This window comes from Triticum urartu, chromosome 1A (assembly GCF_056163025.1).
Source record: "Triticum urartu cultivar PI428250 chromosome 1A, HENAU_Tu73, whole genome shotgun sequence".
Lineage (NCBI taxonomy): Eukaryota > Viridiplantae > Streptophyta > Magnoliopsida > Poales > Poaceae > Triticum > Triticum urartu.
The window spans coordinates 548,102,370-548,117,265 of record NC_141873.1 but is presented as its reverse complement, the minus strand read 5'-3'; the positions used below and the strand labels follow the sequence as shown (position 1 = coordinate 548,117,265).

Here is a 14,896-nt window from a genome sequence, read left to right as displayed (position 1 = left end):
ACATGTGGCTATCCCTTCATTTTATCAAGGATCATTATTGTTGATAAAAGGACATTTACATATTTACAGGTTGCAACTAGATCATTGACCGTTTAATCTAACACCCATTGGGACAATCATACAAACTAAAGAACCATGAGATAATATGCCTTTTATGATGGTTTACAACAATGCCACCACCTCCTCATTTGGTATGTCATACATAATCTATATGTATGATAACTTTTGTGCATCTTCATACTAGGAATGACTCGTAAACTGAGGCCCGTGGTATGACTGTATTAGTAGAATAATTTTCCAACTTTAGATAATGTAGGAAATTGGAATTTCATTAGAGATGGCTTTATAATAAATTGTACGAGCGAGCGGTTCATATATATTTTTTCATCAAGTCATATCATTTTTTGGTTACGATAGAAGGGTAAATGCATTGGTTGGTTGCTTCAAGAGTTAATAACGAACACGATGGTGTACCAGTCGCATGCCCAACAACAAACATCATATTATTGTTTCGTTGTAATGCACATCATTCAACTATATGTTACAACGTGACAATGGCTCAAGAGACATCAGATCTGCCTTCTTGGCTCAGGGGGTGTCATGGGCAGCGCACGCCTCATCCACCTTGATGGTCGTGGTGGATCGACATGAATACAGGGGGAGGGGATCAGGGCGGTTCTGGGGAAGTCCGATGTGAAGGAGAGAGGGCGAGATGACGAAGGAGAAGTGGGCGTCATCCGGTTTAAAATAGAGGACAAAATAGGAAGGGTGCATCGTGGGGATGGGGCCGTGTATTGGAGATAACATGTTGGATAGTCCAGACAACCACATTTCTCCTCACATATGTGTTGGATTTGGGGAAGCCCTGACTGTTCAGATGATTGGATTTTCAAAAGCATGATGGGCGCCCATTTGATGCCTGAATACGCCCAGACGTACGAGGGAGAAATGAGTGTCGACCTTGGAGGCGACGTTAATCATTTGTTTGATTCATGTATATGTATTGTAGTCCGTAGCAACGCACGGGCATTCTACTAGTCAGTAGGTTGCCTCGCCTATGCATTTCGCCGACTGTTTGACGCAAAACGCGACAAATAGGGTTTTCCGCATAGGAGCTCCCCAGTTGCACAGGGCCTCCGAATTTTAAGGGCCCCAAAATGAAAGACTATTACTAGTCAAAGGATTATAGGTTCTAATGTTTTTTTATGCGCCAGATGAAATGGACTCACCTGAAATCCAGGTGAACCTCACGCGCTCACGTCTCCCTCTCAGTATTCGTCTCATTTTTTCTTCTTCTTAAAAAGAAAGTAAAAGTATTCGTCTCATTTTCACTGAATGTTGCTTAGTAGAGCGATTTGGCCCATGCACTGCAGCGTCATGGTCTCTAATTAGTTTCGAGCAGACTAGTATATTTTTTGTTCTTTCTAATATTTCGTTATTATTTTCTTTTTGGCAAGATGTAAATACTTTTGTGACGATAAAATATCAATTCTTTGAATTTTTTTTTGTAGTAACGCAAAAGTTTATACCCCCTTTGTCCCACAATATAAGACGTTTTTGCAAGAGTACAAAATATATAATTGATATTTGTTACATATAGAGCTGATTTTGCACCGGGCCCTAGATTTTAAATCAGACACATGCATAGTTGAACAAGCTCCAAGGATGTAAGTTTTCATTGCAAACCGACCAATCAAGCTAATACAAGTTACAATTAATTGTTCACGTGCTTGAACAAATAATACACCCCTGCAAATCGACATACTACATAGTTAGAACATCTTACATCACTGCGTTTCTCGTTCTCTAGGCAGCCAACACATTAGCATGCATGCACGCGTACGTAGTCGTGCATGCAGACATGTCAGAGATGGATAGATAGATAGATTGATCGATGGATTACAATGTCAGTCCTGAAGAGTCAAGGCTCAAGAGCAGCCAAGCCTAAGCTCAAGATCCAAACCTCCTCCCCCTCCTCCGACCCCCAGCTCCAGGTCCACCACCAACGTAGCCTTGACCGCCTCCGCGGCCGCCGCGGTGGAGAAGAAGCTGTAGACGGCCGGGGTCGCCGTGGATGTGCCGCCAGAGTCGCCACCGGGGCAATGCGGCGGCGAGAAGTTGAGGTTGGGCACCCAGTCCCTGTGGACAGCAGCAGGGGCTGGAGCTGGAGCCGCGGGGTAGGCGGAGCAGTAGTAGTGGCGGATCCTGGCCCTCTCCCGGCGGTGCACGTTCATGTGCCCCCCGAGCGCCTGCGCTGACCGGAACTCCCTCTTGCAGTAGCCGCACGTGTACGAAGACGAGGGCGGCCTCTGCGCCGGCCACGACACGCCGGCGGCGGAGGCGTAGCTCCACGCCGCAGCCGGCCTCAGCAGCAGCACCTGCCGGTGGTGGTCTAGCTGGCCGCGGTCTCCTCCTCTCGCGCTGCTCCTGCTCTCCATCAAAGCTTGCTTAGCTACTGGCTCCGTTTGTTGCGGTGTATGTGTGTGTGTGGAACTGATGCGCCTGGTGTAGGGTGGCTACTGGCTGGTATATATGCTCCTCTCCTGCAGTGGCCACCATGTACACGGTACTTGTTTGTTTTTTCTCCTCGGACTCAACACATGTACCAATGGCTAGCTTGCCACTGTCTCAAGCACAACGCACACACTCACATGTTTGAGTGAATGATGAGTGAGGATGGATGGACAGCCGGAAGTGACCAAGTGCACGCGGAGTCAAAGGTGGAGTAGTGAGGATGGAGAGTGGATAGTGGGTGATGTTGCAGGCGAGATACCCTCGGAACAATGCTCTCCGTTTCGGGGAAGACTATGTGACATGTGTTGGCAATGTGCTGAGCCCACTTTCCCTCAGGACAGGACATCATGCGCACCCAAAGAGGCCCCTATGAGTTGAGGAGACACAAACTACATAAATCGGCATATATTTCCATCGTGTCACTGTAGTATCTAGCTACTGAGTACTGTCTGGTTTGCTTCTAACTTACTCCATGGTATAGCTAAGGTGCTAGCTAGGTACGTAGTAGCTGCAAGCCTACATGTCCAAGGAGGCAAAAAGATAGCGGCTGTACGTGACCGATGCTCCGAAAGCGTACGCGGCCTTTGCCCTCTCTATTCCCTGAGTTTGACTGCATCCCTTTTTTCTTTGATTTTCGTTTTTTCTTTGCGGCAACTGGTTTGGTTTGATCATCACGTCAGTGTCTTAACTCTTACAGACTGAGCACATCCCATCGATCATGTCACACACAATGCATTCAAAGCCCGGCCGAATATTATCCACCTCGTCAACGCAATACATGCATGGGCCATGCATGTCTGCAGCCTCAAGGCATGGCACCCATTGGCCAGCGCTAGACATGTTTGGGCGCTGGTGGCCATGATGGTAACCCAAAGATGATGCAGAGTTTGCCCATGTATAGTTGCATGTACGTCTCCTTTTGAGTTTTTACCTTTGTAAATTGTAATGTGTGACTCAAGTTACCGTAGTATCTTTCTTTTCTGAGATGATACTACTCTTACTCTGTCTCCAAGGGTCACAAGAGAGCTAGCTAGCTAGTACTCCATGCAACTGACGCGTGCATGCAGTTCTCTTTGAAAGGAAAAAAAAAGAGTGAATTACATAAAACCATCACATTGACGTCTAGGTTTGCAGAGAGTTCTACGAATTTCTGGTAGAAAACACTGATTCTGGGCTTAATCTTTTGCAGAAAACACGGACCCGTCTGTTTGGGCATTTTAACCTCGATTATCACATGTGGGTCCCCTTTTTTATGACGTGGATTAAGTGTGTAACAGACACGAACTAACGACATTTGACGGCGCCGCTAGGTCATAACCGGCTCCCGGTTTATCCTTTCCCCCTCCATCTTGACATTTCCCCTCTTTCCCCGCGCTCTCCTCTCTCTCTCTCTCTCTCGTCCATGGCGACGGCGAGCCCTGACACCGGCGGAGGAGTGGATGGCACACGCGGCGATGGCGCGAGAGGGTTGCTTGGGGATAGAGATCCAAATCCACCGGAGGAGGTTTGTAGGATCTCTAACCCTAGCCAGGCCCCGTAGAGCAGAGCGTCGTCGCCGCCGCTCGAGTATAGTGCCGTCTACGCTCTGTCCGTGCTGTGTAGGCGACTCCGACGGGGAGCTACCAATGGGCATCTGCGTTCGGCAGTGTGGAGTAAGTTTTATCCCCCTAATTTTCTGTCGATTCTAGGGTTAGGGTTCTAAACTAAATTGGGTATTTAGCTCCGAACGAAACTCTAGGTTTAGGTTTAGGGTTAGGGTTCTAATACAATTTGGGGATTCTGCCTTGTCAATTTGATGGTAGTGATCATTGATATTGCTTGCCCTGTCAATTAAATGATACAACTATTGTTCTTATTCCTAAGGTGAAGAATCCTCAGTCCATAAAAGAATTCCGTCCTATCAGTCTTTGTAATGTGATTTATAAGATTATCTCTAAGTGCCTGGTCAACAGACTAAGACCTCTGCTAGATGGTATGATTTCTCCTACCCAAAGTGCATTCATCCCTGGAAGATCAATATCTGATAATGCACTAATCACGTTTGAATGTATGCACTCTTTAAATACGTTAAAAGATAGCCGTGGTGAATTTTGTGCATATAAGTTGGATCTTGCCAAAGCGTATGACCGTGTCGATTGGAAATTCTTGGAAAGTATGCTTCAAGCGTATGGTTTTGCTCCAACATGGATTAAGTGGATCATGTCTTGTGTTACCACTGTGAAGTTTGCTGTGCGGTTGAATGGCCAGCTGTTAGAGCCTTTTCATCCTTCTCGTGGTCTCACAGGCAAGGGGATCCACTATCACCTTACTTATTCCTCTTTGTGGCTGAAGCTTTGTCGTTGCTACTTAATGATGCTTCGGCAAGAGGGGCTATTCGAGAGTTCCGGCTAAACAGACATGCCCCAGGTATATCTCATCTCCTTTTTGCTGATGATAGTCTCCTATTTTTTAAGGTAACTTGGAGCAAGCTCTAAATATTAAAGGTATTTTGTCGGCTTATGAGGAGGGAACTGGCCAACTATTAAGTCCGGATAAATGCTCCATATTATTTGGCAAAAAATGCTCTATGGAAGAACAGGTATCTATTCTGGTTATCCTTAAAATCACGATTGATGGTTTTGAGGATAAATATCTAGGCTTGCCTATTCCAGTAGGTCGTATGAATGCAGGTAAGTTTCAATCCACCAAAGATAAGGTGCTCAAGCGGGTTTCGGATTATATTGAAAAATATGCTTCGAGCGGGGCGAAAGAAATCCAGATCAAGTCCGTTATTCAAGCTATTCCCGTGTTTGCGATGGGTATTTTTAAATTCCCCCGCTTCACTGTGTGAGGAGTTATCCCAGATTATCAGGAATTTTTGGTGGGGCGATGCAGAGAATAGGAAAAGGACGCATTGGCTGGCATGGGATAGGATGACGAGACCAAAAATTTAAGGGGGTATGGGCTTTCGTGATCTTCGGCTTTTTAATCAAGCACTTCTAGCTAAACAAGCTTGGTGTCTTTTGGTTTTCCCGGACTCTCTGTGTGCTAAGGTGATGAAAGCTAAATACTATCCTCATGGGCACCTTATAGATACGGTATTCCCTCAAGCTACTTCCCTTACTTGGCAAGGAATTATGCATAGCCTTGAATTGCTAAAAAAGGCATTATTTGGAGAGTGGTCGATGGGACTAGTATAAATATTTAGAGGGATAATTGGATCCCTAGGAATTCTGGCCTACAAATTTGCGGAAAAAAGAATAGAACTAGGATCAGATTGGTGTCCGAGTTATTTTTGAGTGGATCTAGGAGTTGGGATGAGAACCTGATAAGGCATCTATTTTATATTCATGATGCAGAGGAAATCCTAAAGCTCCGTATTCTTCGAGTGGGCGAGGGAGATATTATTGATTGGCACCACGAGAAAAGTGGCTTGTTCTCCGTGAAGAGTGCGTATAGACTGGCTCTGAATCTTAAAGAACCGAGGATTGATTCTGGCAATTCCAGTGACGCCATAAATGGGGATAGGAGGCTCTGGAATATTATTCGGAATGCTAATGTCCCCCAGAAAATTAGAATTTTTGCCTGGAGGGCTGCTTCTAATAGTTTGGCGGTTCAACTCAATAGGGTTAAACATCATCGAACTACTCTAGGTACATGCTCAATATGTGGTATTGACGATGAGTGTATTTTTCATGCGTTGGTGGTTTGTCCCAAGGCTCGTGCGTTCCGTATGGCTTTGAAGGAAGTGTGGAAATTACCAGCGGAGGAGACCTTAAAATATTCTGGACCGGATTGGTTCCTTATTTTATCGGACCAGTTAACTTCGCCTGTACGTGAGCAAACTATATTCATGTTCTGGAGAGCTTGGCACTTAAGGAATGATTTGATCTTTGGTAAGGGAATGGAATCCATCTCAGCCTCGGTGAGTTTTGTCGAAAATTATTGGGCATCTTTCTCGTCTTGTCATACTAAAATGCAGGTGGAGATATGCAGTAAAGGGAAGCAAGTGGAGCTGGATCTTCAGCCATCCAATAACATTGAGAGGCAGGTTACTCTTTCGAGGCCACCTACCCCAGACGTCTACAATATTAATGTTGGGGAATGTAGCATAAATTCAAAATTTTCCTACGTGTCACCAAGATCAATCTATGGAGTCATCTAGCAACGAGGGAGGAGTGGATCTACATACCCTTGTAGATCGCGCGCGGAAGCGTTCAAGTGAACGGGGTTGATGGAGTCGTACTCGTCGTGATTCAAATCACCGATGATCCTAGTGCCGAACGGACGGCACCTCCGCGTTCAACACACGTACGGAACGGAGACGTCTCCCATGCCTTGATCCAGCAAGGAGGAGGGAGAGGTTGATGGAGATCCAACAGCACGACGGCGTGGTGGAAGTAGCGGGATTCCAACAGGGCTTCGCTAAGCGCTGCGGGAGGAGGTAGATGTGTCACGGGAGGGAGAGGGAGGCGCCAGGCCTTAGATTGGTTTGCTCCTCCTTTTTCCCCACTATATATAGGGCCAAGGGAGAGGGGGAGGCGCAGCCCTTGCCCCTTCCTCCAAGGAAGGGTGCGGCCAAGGGTGGGGAGGAGTCCATCCTCCCCAAGGCACCTCGGAGGTGCCTTCCCCTTGTAGGACTCTCCCCTTTTTTTCTCTCTTGGCGCATGGGCCTCTTGGGGCTGGTGCCCTTGGCCCATATAGGCCAAGGCACACCCCCTACAGCCCATGTGGCCCCCCGGGGCAGGTGGCCCCACCCGATGGACCCCCGGGACCCTTCCGGTGGTCCCGGTACAATACCGATGACCCCGAAACTTGTCCCGATGGCCGAAATAGCACTTCCTATATATAATTCTTTACCTCCGGACCATTCCGGAACTCCTCGTCACGTCCGGGATCTCATCCGGGACTCCGAACAACTTTCGGGTTACCGCATACTAATATCTCTATAACCCTAGCGTCACCGAACCTTAAGTGTGTAGACCCTACGGGTTCGGGAAGCATGCAGACATGACCGAGACGACTCTCCGGTCAATAACCAACAGCGGGATCTGGATACCCATGATGGCTCCCACATGTTCCATGATGATCTCATCGGATGAACCACGATGTCAAGGACTTAATCAATCCCGTATACAATTCCCTTTGTCTAGCGGTATGTTACTTGCCCGAGATTCGATCATCGGTATCCAATACCTAGTTCAATCTCGTTACCGGCAAGTCTCTTTACTCGTTCCGTAACACATCATCCCGTGATCAACTCCTTGGTCACATTGCGCATATGATGATGTCCTACCGAGTGGGCCCAGAGATACCTCTCCGCTTACACGGAGTGACAAATCCCAGTCTCAATTCGTGCCAACCCAACAGACACTTTCGGAGATACCCGTAGTGTACCTTTATAGCCACCCAGTTACGTTGTGACGTTTGGCACACCCAAAGTACTCCTACGGTATCCGGGAGTTTCACAATCTCATGGTCTAAGGAAATGATACTTGACATTAGAAAAGCTATAGCATATGAACTACATGATCTAGTGCTATGCTTAGGATTGGGTCTTGTCCATCACATCATTCTCCTAATGATGTGATCCCGTTATCAACGACATCCAATGTCCATGGTTAGGAAACCGTAACCATCTATTGATCAACGAGCTAGTCAACTAGAGGCTTACTAGGGACATGGTGTTGTCTATGTATCCACACATGTATGTGAGTTTCCTATCAATACAATTATAGCATGGATAATAAACGATTATCATGAACAAGGAAATATAATAATAATCAATTTATTATTGCCTCTAGGGCATATTTCCAACAGTCTCCCACTTGCACTAGAGTCAATAATCTAGTTCACATCGCCATGTGATTAACACTCACAGGTCACATCGCCATGTGACTAACACCCAAAGAGTTTACTAGAGTCAGTAGTCTAGCTCACATCACTATGTGATTAACACTCAATGAGTTCTAGGTTTGATCATGTTGCTTGTGAGAGAGGTTTTAGTCAATGGGTCTGAGCCTTTGAGATTCGTGTGTGCTTTTCAAATCTCTATGTCATCTCCTAGATGCAGCTACCATGCTCTATTTGGAGCTAATCCAAATAACTGTTCTACTTGGAGCTATTCTAAATTGTTGCTCCATTATATGTATCCGGTATCTCTACTCAGAGCTATCCGGATAGGTGTTAAGCTTGCATCGACGTAACTCTTTACGACGAACTCTTTTACCACCTCCATAATCGAGAAAATTCCTTAGTCTACTAGCTACTAAGGATAACTCTTGTACCCCTTGACTGACTCATGGCAAGGCACATTTCAAGTGCGGTACACAGCATAGCATACTGTAGAGCCTACGTCTTAAGCATAGGGGACGACCTTCGTCTTTTTCTCTCTATTCTGCCGTGGTCGAGCTTTAAGTCTTAACTTCATACCTTATAACTTAGGCAAGAACTCCTTCTTTGACTGGTCCATCTTGAACACCTTCAAGATCATGTCAAGGTATGTGCTCATTTGAAAGTACCATTAAGCGTTTTGATCTATCCTTATAGATCTTGATGCTCAATGCTCAAGTAGCTTAATCCAGGCTTTCCATTGAAAAACACTTTCCAAATAACCCTATATGCTTTCCAGAAATTCTACATCATTTCTGATCCATAACATATACTCATCAGAAATTCTATAGTGCTCCCACTCACTTCTTTGGAAATACAAGTTTCTCATAAACTTTGTATAAACCCAAAATCTTTGATCATCTCATCAAAGTGTACATTCCAACTCTGAGATGCTCACTCCAGTCCTCAGAAGGATTGCTGGAGCTTTGCATCCTTATTAGCATCTTTTCAGGATTGACAAAACCTTCCGGTTGTATCACATACAACCTTTCCTCAGAAAATAGTCGAGGAAACTATGTTTTGACATCCTATCTGCAAGATTTCATAAATAATGCAGTAATCGCTAATATAATTCCAACAGACTCTTAGCATCGCTACAGGTGAGAAAGTCTCATCGTAGTCAATTCCTTGAACTTGTCGGAAAACATCTTAACGACAAGTCGAGCTTTCTTAACGGTGACATTTACCATCATTGTCCGTCTTCCTTTTAAAATCCATATGTACCTAACAGCCTTACGACCATCAAGTAGTTCTTCCAAAGTCTACACTTTGTTTTCATATATGGATCCTCTCTCGGATTATATGGCCTCGAGCCATTTATCGGAATCCGGGCCCACCATCGCTTCTCCATAGCTCGTAGGTTCATTATTGTCTAGCAACATGACTTCCAAGATAGGATCACGTACCACTCTGAAGTAGTACGCATCCTTGTCATCCCACGAGGTTTGGGAGTGACTTGATCCGAAGTCTCATGATCAATATCATAAGCTTCCACTTCAATTGGTGTAGGTACCACAGGAACAACTCTTTGTGCCCTGCTATACACTAGTTGAAGTGACGGTTCAATAACCTCATCAAGTCTCCACCATCCTCCCACTCAATTCTTTCGAGAGAAACTTTTCCTCGAGAAAGGACCCGATTCTAGAAACAATCCTTTATTGCTTTCGGATCTGAGACAGGAGGTATACCCAACTGTTTTGGGTGTCCTATGAAGATGCATTTATCCGCTTTGGGTTCGAGCTTATCAGCCTGAAATTTTTTCACATAAGCGTCACGGCCCCAAACTTTTAAGAAATGACAGCTTAGGTTTCTCTAAACCACAGTTCATACGGTGTCATATCATCGGAATTACGTGGTGCCCTATTTAAAGTGAATGTGGTTGTCTCTAATGCCTAACCCATAAACTATCGTGGTAATTCGATAAGAGACATCATGGTATGCATCATATCCAATAGGGTGCAGTTATGATGTTCGGACACACCATCACACTATGGTGTTCCAGGCTGTATTAGTTGTGAAACAATTTCCACAATGTCTTAATTCTGCGCCAAACTCGTAATTCAGATATTCATCTCTATGATCATATCATAGATATTTTATCCTCTTGTCACGACGATCTTTCGACTTCACCCTGAAATTACTTGAACCTTTCAATAATTCAGACTCGTGATTCATCAAGTAAAGGTACTCAACATCTACTCAAACCATCTGTGAAGTAAGAACATAACGATGTCCACTACACGCCTCAGCACTCATTGGATTGCACACATCAAAATGTATTACTTCCAACAAATTGCTTTCTAGTTCCATTTTACTGAAAACGAGGCTTTCAGTCATCTTGCCCATGTGGTATGATTTGCATGTCTCAAGTGATTCAAAATCAAGCGAGTACAAAACGGTCCATTTGCATGGAGTTTCTTCATGCATATATACCAATAGACATGGTTCGCATGTCCCAAACTTTCAAAAACGAGTGAGCCCAAAGATCCATCAACATGGAGCTTCTTCATGCGTTTTATACCGATATGACTTACGTGGTAGTGCCACAAGTAGGTGGTACTATCATTACTATCTTTTGGCATGAACATGTGTATCACTACGATCGAGATTCAATAAACCATTCATTTTAGGTGTAATACCATTGAAGGTATTATTCAAATAAACAGAGTAGCCATTATTCTCCTTAAATGAATAACCGTATTGCGATAGACATAATCCAATCATGTCTATGCTATACGCAAACACCAACCTCGATGGTAGAGGGAGCGTACGATATTTGATCATATCAACATTGGAAACACTTCCAACACATATCGTTAGCTCACCTTTAGCTAGTCTCCGTTTATTCCGTAGCTTTTATTTCGAGTTACTAACACTTAGCAACCGAACCGGTATCTAATACCCTGGTGCTACTAGGAGTACTAGTAAAGTACACATTAACACAATGTATATCCAATATACTTCTATTGACTTTGCCAGCCTTCTCATCTACCAAGTATCTAGGGTAATTCTGCTCCAGTGGTTTGTTCCCCTTATTACAGAAGCACTTAGTCTCGGGTTTGGGTTCAACCTTGGGTTTCTTCACTAGAGCAGCAGCTGAATTGCCGTTTCATGAAGTATCCCTTCTTGCCCTTGCCCTTCTTGAAACTAGTGGTTTCACCAACCATCAACAATTGATGCTCCTTCTTGATTTCTACTTTTGTGGTGTCAAACATCGCGAATATCTCAAGGATCATCATATATGTCCCTGATATATTATAGTTCATCACGAAGCTCTAGCAGCTTGGTGGTAATGACTTCGATGAAACATCACTATCTTATCTGGAAGATCAACTCCCACTTGATTCAAGTGATTGTTGTACTCAGACAATCTGAGCACAAGCTCAACAATTGAGCTTTTCTCCCTTAGTTTGCAGGCTAAGAAAATTGTCGGAGGTCTTATACCTCTTGACGTGGGCACGAGCCTGAAATTCCAATTTCAGCCCTCAAAACATCTCATATGTTTCGTGACGTTTCAAAAACGTCTTTGGTGCCTCAACTCTAAACCGTTTAACTGAACTATCATGTAGTTATCAAAACGTGTATGTCAGATGTTCGCAACATCCACACACAACGTTCGAGGTTCAGCACACTGAGCGGTGCATTAAGGACATAAGCCTTCTAAGAAGCAATGAGGACAATCCTCAGTTTACGGACCTAGTCCGCATAATTGCTACTATCAACTTTCAACTAATTTTTTCTCTAGGAACATAACTAAACAGTAGAACTAAAGCGCGAGCTACGATATAATTTGCAAAATCCTTTTGACTATGTTCAGGATAATTAAGTTCATCTTGTGAACTCCCACTCAGATAGACATCCCTCTAGTCATCTAAGTGATTACATGATCCGAGTCAACTAGGCCGTGTCCGATCATCACGTGAGACGGACTAGTCAACGTCGGTGAACATCTTTATGTTGATCGTATCTTCTATACGACTCATGCTCGACCTTTCGGTCTTCTGTGTTCCGAGGCCATGTCTGTACATGCTAGGCTCGTCAAGTTAACCCTAAGTGTTTCGCGTGTGTAAATCTATCTTACACCCGTTGTATGTGAACGTTAGAATCTAACACCCGATCATCACGTGGTGCTTCGAAACATGAACTATCGCAACGGTGCACAGTTAGGGGAGAACACTTCTTGAAATTGTTGTAAGGGATCATCTTATTTACTACCGTCGTTCTAAGCAAATAAGATGTATAAACATGATAAACATCACATGCAATCAAATAGTAGTGACATGATATGGCCAATATCATATAGCTCCTTCGATCTCCATCTTGGGGCTCCATGATCATCTCGTCACCGGCATGACACCATGATCTCCATCATCATGATCTCCATCATCGTGTCTTCATGAAGTTGTCTCGTCATCTATTACTTCTACTACTACAGCTAACGGTTAGCAATAAAGTAAAGTAATTACATGACGTTTATGTTGACACGCAGGTCATAAATAAATAAAGACAACTCCTATGGCTCCTGCCGGTTGTCATACTCATCGACATGCAAGTCGTGATTCCTATTACAAGAACATGATCAATCTCATACATCACATATATCATTCATCACATCCTTTGGCCATATCACATCACATAGCATACCCTGCAAAAACAAGTTAGACGTCCTCTAATTGTTGTTTGCATGTTTTACGTGGCTGCTATGGGTTTCTAGCAAGAACGTTTATTACCTACGCAAAGACCACAACGTGATATGCCAATTGCTATTTACCCTTCGTAAGGACCCTTTTCATCGAATCCGATCCGACTAAAGTAGGAGAGACAGACACCCGCCAGCCACCTTATGCAACTAGTGCATGTTTGTCGGTGGAACCGGTCTCACGTAAGAGTACGTGTAAGGTTGGTCCGGGCCGCTTCATCCCACGATGCCGCCGAATCAAGATAAGACTAGTAACGGCAAGCATATTGAACAAAATCACGCCCACAACTACTTTGTGTTCTACTCGTGCATAGAAACTACGCATAGACCTAGCTCATGATGCCACTGTTGGGGAACGTAGCATAAATTCAAAATTTTCCTACGTGTCACCAAGATCAATCTATGGAGTCATCTAGCAACGAGGGAGGAGTGGATCTACATACCCTTGTAGATTGCGCGCGGAAGCGTTCAAGTGAACGGGGTTGATGGAGTCGTACTCGTCGTGATTCAAATCACCGATGATCCTAGTGCCGAACGGACAGCACCTCCGCGTTCAACACACGTACGGAACGGAGACGTCTCCCATGCCTTGATCCAGCAAGGAGGAGGGAGAGGTTGATGGAGATCCAACAGCACGACGGCGTGGTGGAAGTAGCGGGATTCCAACAGGGCTTCGCTAAGCGCTGCGGGAGGAGGTAGATGTGTCACGGGAGGGAGAGGGAGGCGCCAGGCCTTAGATTGGTTTGCTCCTCCTTTTTCCCCACTATATATAGGGCCAAGGGAGAGGGGGAGGCACAGCCCTTGCCCCTTCCTCCAAGGAAGGGTGCGGCCAAGGGTGGGGAGGAGTCCATCCTCCCCAAGGCACCTCGGAGGTGCCTTCCCCTTGTAGGACTCTCCCCTTTTTTTCTCTCTTGGCGCATGGGCCTCTTGGGGCTGGTGCCCTTGGCCCATATAGGCCAAGGCACACCCCCTACAGCCCATGTGGCCCCTCGGGGCAGGTGGCCCCACCCGATGGACCCCCCGGGACCCTTCCGGTGGTCCCGGTACAATACCGATGACCCCGAAACTTGTCCCGATGGCCGAAATAGCACTTCCTATATATAATTCTTTACCTCCGGACCATTCCGGAACTCCTCGTCACGTCCGGGATCTCATCCGGGACTCCGAACAACTTTCGGGTTACCGCATACTAATATCTCTATAACCCTAGCGTCACCGAACCTTAAGTGTGTAGACCCTACGGGTTCGGGAAGCATGCAGACATGACCGAGACGACTCTCCGGTCAATAACCAACAGCGGGATCTGGATACCCATGATGGCTCCCACATGTTCCACGATGATCTCATCGGATGAACCACGATGTCAAGGACTTAATCAATCCCGTATACAATTCCCTTTGTCTAGCGGTATGTTACTTGCCCGAGATTCGATCGTCGGTATCCAATACCTAGTTCAATCTCATTACCGGCAAGTCTCTTTACTCGTTCCGTAACACATCATCCCGTGATCAACTCCTTGGTCACATTGCGCATATGATGATGTCCTACCGAGTGGGCCCAGAGATACCTCTCCGCTTACACGGAGTGACAAATCCCAGTCTCAATTCGTGCCAACCCAACAGACACTTTCGGAGATACCCGTAGTGTACCTTTATAGCCACCCAGTTACGTTGTGACGTTTGGCACACCCAAAGTACTCCTACGGTATCCGGGAGTTTCACAATCTCATGGTCTAAGGAAATGATACTTGACATTAGAAAAGCTATAGCATATGAACTACATGATCTAGTGCTATGCTTAGGATTGGGTCTT

General features: G+C 45.3%; 1 protein-coding gene across 1 annotated transcript; it reads right to left on the bottom strand.

Moving 5' to 3' along the window:
- Positions 1 to 1,700: 1,700 nt before the first annotated feature.
- Positions 1,701 to 2,528, bottom strand: LOC125538564 (uncharacterized). Its single transcript, XM_048701831.2, has one exon. It carries the CDS (start codon positions 2,436 to 2,438, stop codon positions 1,929 to 1,931), a length of 510 nt encoding a protein of 169 aa, XP_048557788.2. The 5' UTR covers positions 2,439 to 2,528; the 3' UTR covers positions 1,701 to 1,928.
- Between the last annotated feature and the right edge of the window lie 12,368 nt (positions 2,529 to 14,896).